This window comes from Arachis ipaensis, chromosome B06 (genome assembly GCF_000816755.2).
Source record: "Arachis ipaensis cultivar K30076 chromosome B06, Araip1.1, whole genome shotgun sequence".
Classification (NCBI taxonomy): domain Eukaryota; kingdom Viridiplantae; phylum Streptophyta; class Magnoliopsida; order Fabales; family Fabaceae; genus Arachis; species Arachis ipaensis.
The window spans coordinates 135,863,077-135,866,523 of NC_029790.2; the positions used below are offsets into that span (position 1 = coordinate 135,863,077).

Below are 3,447 nucleotides of genomic sequence, written 5' to 3' on the forward strand. Positions count from 1 at the left end.
GGTCTAAAATTATTTTATGATAGACTGCCTGACTTATTTTTACCATTATTTATCATATTTTTGTGTGTAAATATGTATGTTATTTAATTTATTTTTAATATGTATTTTATATTTCAATTTAAATTTTATACGCAGAACACGAATAAGATAGAAAAGTTGTGTATATTTTGGTTGTTTACAGTTTTTTATGGACAAAATAGTTAGATTGTTAGTAATAGGGTATGAATAATAGCATTTAAATCAGAATTAAAATTGAGGAGGATTTTCAATATATATATTTTTCTCTTTTTTAAAAAAATGTTTCATCTTATTTTGCAGTTCTATGATCACTTTTTTGATTGGGGATTGAAGGAAGAGATATCCAAATTAAGTGAAATAAGGATCCAGAGCGGCATCAATGAGAAGAGCAATGTGAACATTCTAGCAGCTGAGGGTGACCTTTATGTAGCTGAGATAGATAACAAGATCATTGTGAAGATAGGACCAAAGATGGATCTTGGAAACCTTATTCCCCCAAATTTCAAAGTTGCTACCTCTGGTCAAAACTATGCTGTTTGGCACTGATTTAGTTAATTAAATGAACATATTCATGTAGTATACATTCTTATAAATGTACACTACACTGTACAAATTATCTTGTTGCTATTATGTTGCCTAAGATAAGATCATACCAAAATTAACCAAGCAACAAATTCCCCTATATAATATAGGCAGCAATAAATGAACAAATAATTCAGTTATGTTTTTGCACTCTTGGTATTCTCAAGAAGTTCCCTGCACATTTGTTACTTCTTGATCCATTTTGTTAATAACTTGGTTTCTTTCTTGATGATCCATGTTCATCCTTTGTTTATAACAGCTCACTATTTTCTTATCTAACTCATAATATTCTTCCATTTTATTCAATCACTTCAAATCAAGGTCGATAAAATACACCTAAACAAGGATCAAATCACTTATAATATGTTATAATATGCATTTTATTCATTCTATGTCGAGAAGTAATGTTATAATATGCATGGATGGCTCCTTCTATGTCGAAATTGTCGAGCTTCTGAACCTCAAGGAGCAGATCAAGGACTCTTGATTTGTGCATGGTCTCAGCAACGAGCGTAAACAAGTTCTCCGTACAATGACCTTGATCGGGTTCAATGACAGACTTCAGCCTTTCCTCAAATCACCATGAAAAGTTAACTTTTGTGTGCTATACCGCGCCTTGATGCAACTTCAGAGCTTGATGCATTTCAAATCAAGTTACTCTCGTTTTCATAGCATTTCCTTCAGATTGAGGAAGAAATCTCCATTTGTGCTGCATTTTTTAAAAAGTAGTTTAAATTGTTACAAGCAGGGTAAAACAAGGGGCCAAAAATGAAAAAGCAGCTAGATTAGTGGGAAAAGATTGAACTGAAGAATAATAATATATGAACATAATGGAAATCATGCCTTTATCTCAAGAGAAATGGAGGGCTATCTGAAATGAAAACAAGGAACAGAATTTCAAATTGGTGATAAGCCTATGTACAAATATCTTCTCAGCAAGATAATGTTATATTGTTCTAAATTCTAATACTTCATTTTTTTTTATTTTCAACAAATTAACCGAAATAGGGGAGAAAAAAATCCAGTACCATGAGGGAACACAGAATGATCAGACATAAGAAGACCAAAATCACATTGTTTACCAATCTGGGCAGCATCGACTCGCCGCACAGGACGTTGGCTAATAACAATCTTCTCAATTGATTCAAGGAATTTCCTAGACACCAAAACATGCACCTAACAAAACATCAAAGCACCGTATTAAGATATCTCTAATCATTAACTTTCTCATGCCATAATTAACCACAGTATCATAGAAACTCTTATTACTAGCAAAACCCATTTTTTTCAACAGTAAAATTAGTCAGAACGTAGTACTGAAAGAAACAAAAACTAAACAATGAAACAAACAATGCTGGAGCACCTTTTACATTTCATATACATACCCCAGCATCAAGCAATGGCATCATAACATGCTCAACATATAGCTGGTAGATGATATCCTTTGCTGAAGAGGAAACAAGTTCATTCACATCTTTCCAAAGCAGAAGTTCATTCTAAATGAAACAATATTATTTGCTTGTTTAAAATTATTAGGCATTGATGGAAATTGGAAACACTGAATAAGTTCAATTTACCGATATGCAACAATAACCCGCAATAACTACAAGATCAAAGTTCTAGCATAAACCAACAAAATAAAAAAGTTAATTTCTAAAGCTTTTTTCCAATGCCGAATTTGGTGCCTCTAAGGTTGCATTGGCCACAAGATTCCCATCTTTAATCTTGAAAGGGCTAACCTCAGAGAGAAGGTCCAAGCATGGTGGTGCTTCACATTACCCTTGAAGCATGGAGTAAGCCTTACAATACCCTAAAAGAAATTGTTCAGTGACATCACTTGGATCATAAGCTAAAAGCTCATATGTCAACGGATTATAAGCTGAGAAAGCCTGCATCATCTCAATCAAACAATTTAACAAATCAAGATGGACATCAATCATTTGTAATAAGAAAAGATCAACTGAAAAGGTAGATGATTCATCAGATTGGGGACGAGGAAACTTCGATTTCAAGTCGCGAAACTGATTGTTTATCATATTGATCGCAGGAGAGAGCAATGTGAGTGCAGAGGGCTCCCAGGTTGAAGAGAACAGAGGCCTTCTCCAAATGGATGTTATGAGTCTTCTTCAAAGGATGGAATATAATATCCCAAATCTCTTCTCAGACTGAAATAAATAACAAAGTGAGTCATTTCTTCTCTGGTCAGAAAATGTCTCCGTTCAATCCTCTCCGTTCTATCTTGTTCTTCTTCGCCTCTTCAATCATAAGCTTCATCATCACTGCAATGTGCAATTCTGGCGATCTATCCAGCGATTCCGAAGATCCAAATCGCAAAGGTGATCCTGATGATGAAGCAGATCGTGATAGACTGATGGCCACAGCGATCCCTAGGTAGAAATGTCCGTCAGCAATCGCGATTACCGTGCTGATCAATAAGTCGTGCCTCGTTTTTTGCTGGACAACTGTTGACACAGTGAGAGCTGCCATCTCCCGGTTGCGCGGCATTCCGGGAGACGGCAGATCTCACGGTCCCAACAGTGGTCCAGCAAAAAACTACACACGTCGTATTGTGGTAATCGCCTTCAGCGCGGTAATCGCGATTGCTGACGGACATTTCTTCCCAAGGATCCCTGTGGCGAGGGAGCTTCCAATCACGGCGACACAGCTTCCTACGACGGCGACGGATCTTCCTACGGTGGCGGTGGAGGCTGCGTGGGTGTGGTGGCTGCACCGCTGCGGGGCTGCGTGGCTGTGGGGGTTGCGGGGAGCTGCGGGGAGCTGCGAGGGCGGATGCAGAGACTGAGGTGGCTGCGCGGCGGGCGTCGGTGGCGTCAGAGACGTCGGTGA

General features: G+C 37.8%; 1 protein-coding gene across 1 annotated transcript in view; it reads left to right on the forward strand.

Moving 5' to 3' along the window:
- The window catches only part of LOC107647769 (alpha-amylase), an 8,753-nt gene extending 8,003 nt beyond the window's left edge, over positions 1-750 (forward strand). Inside the window, exon 5 of the mRNA XM_021105351.1 lies at positions 319-750. Coding sequence (XP_020961010.1) covers positions 319-564 — 246 coding nt within the window. The 3' untranslated portion in view covers positions 565-750. The remainder of the gene's footprint in view (positions 1-318) is intronic.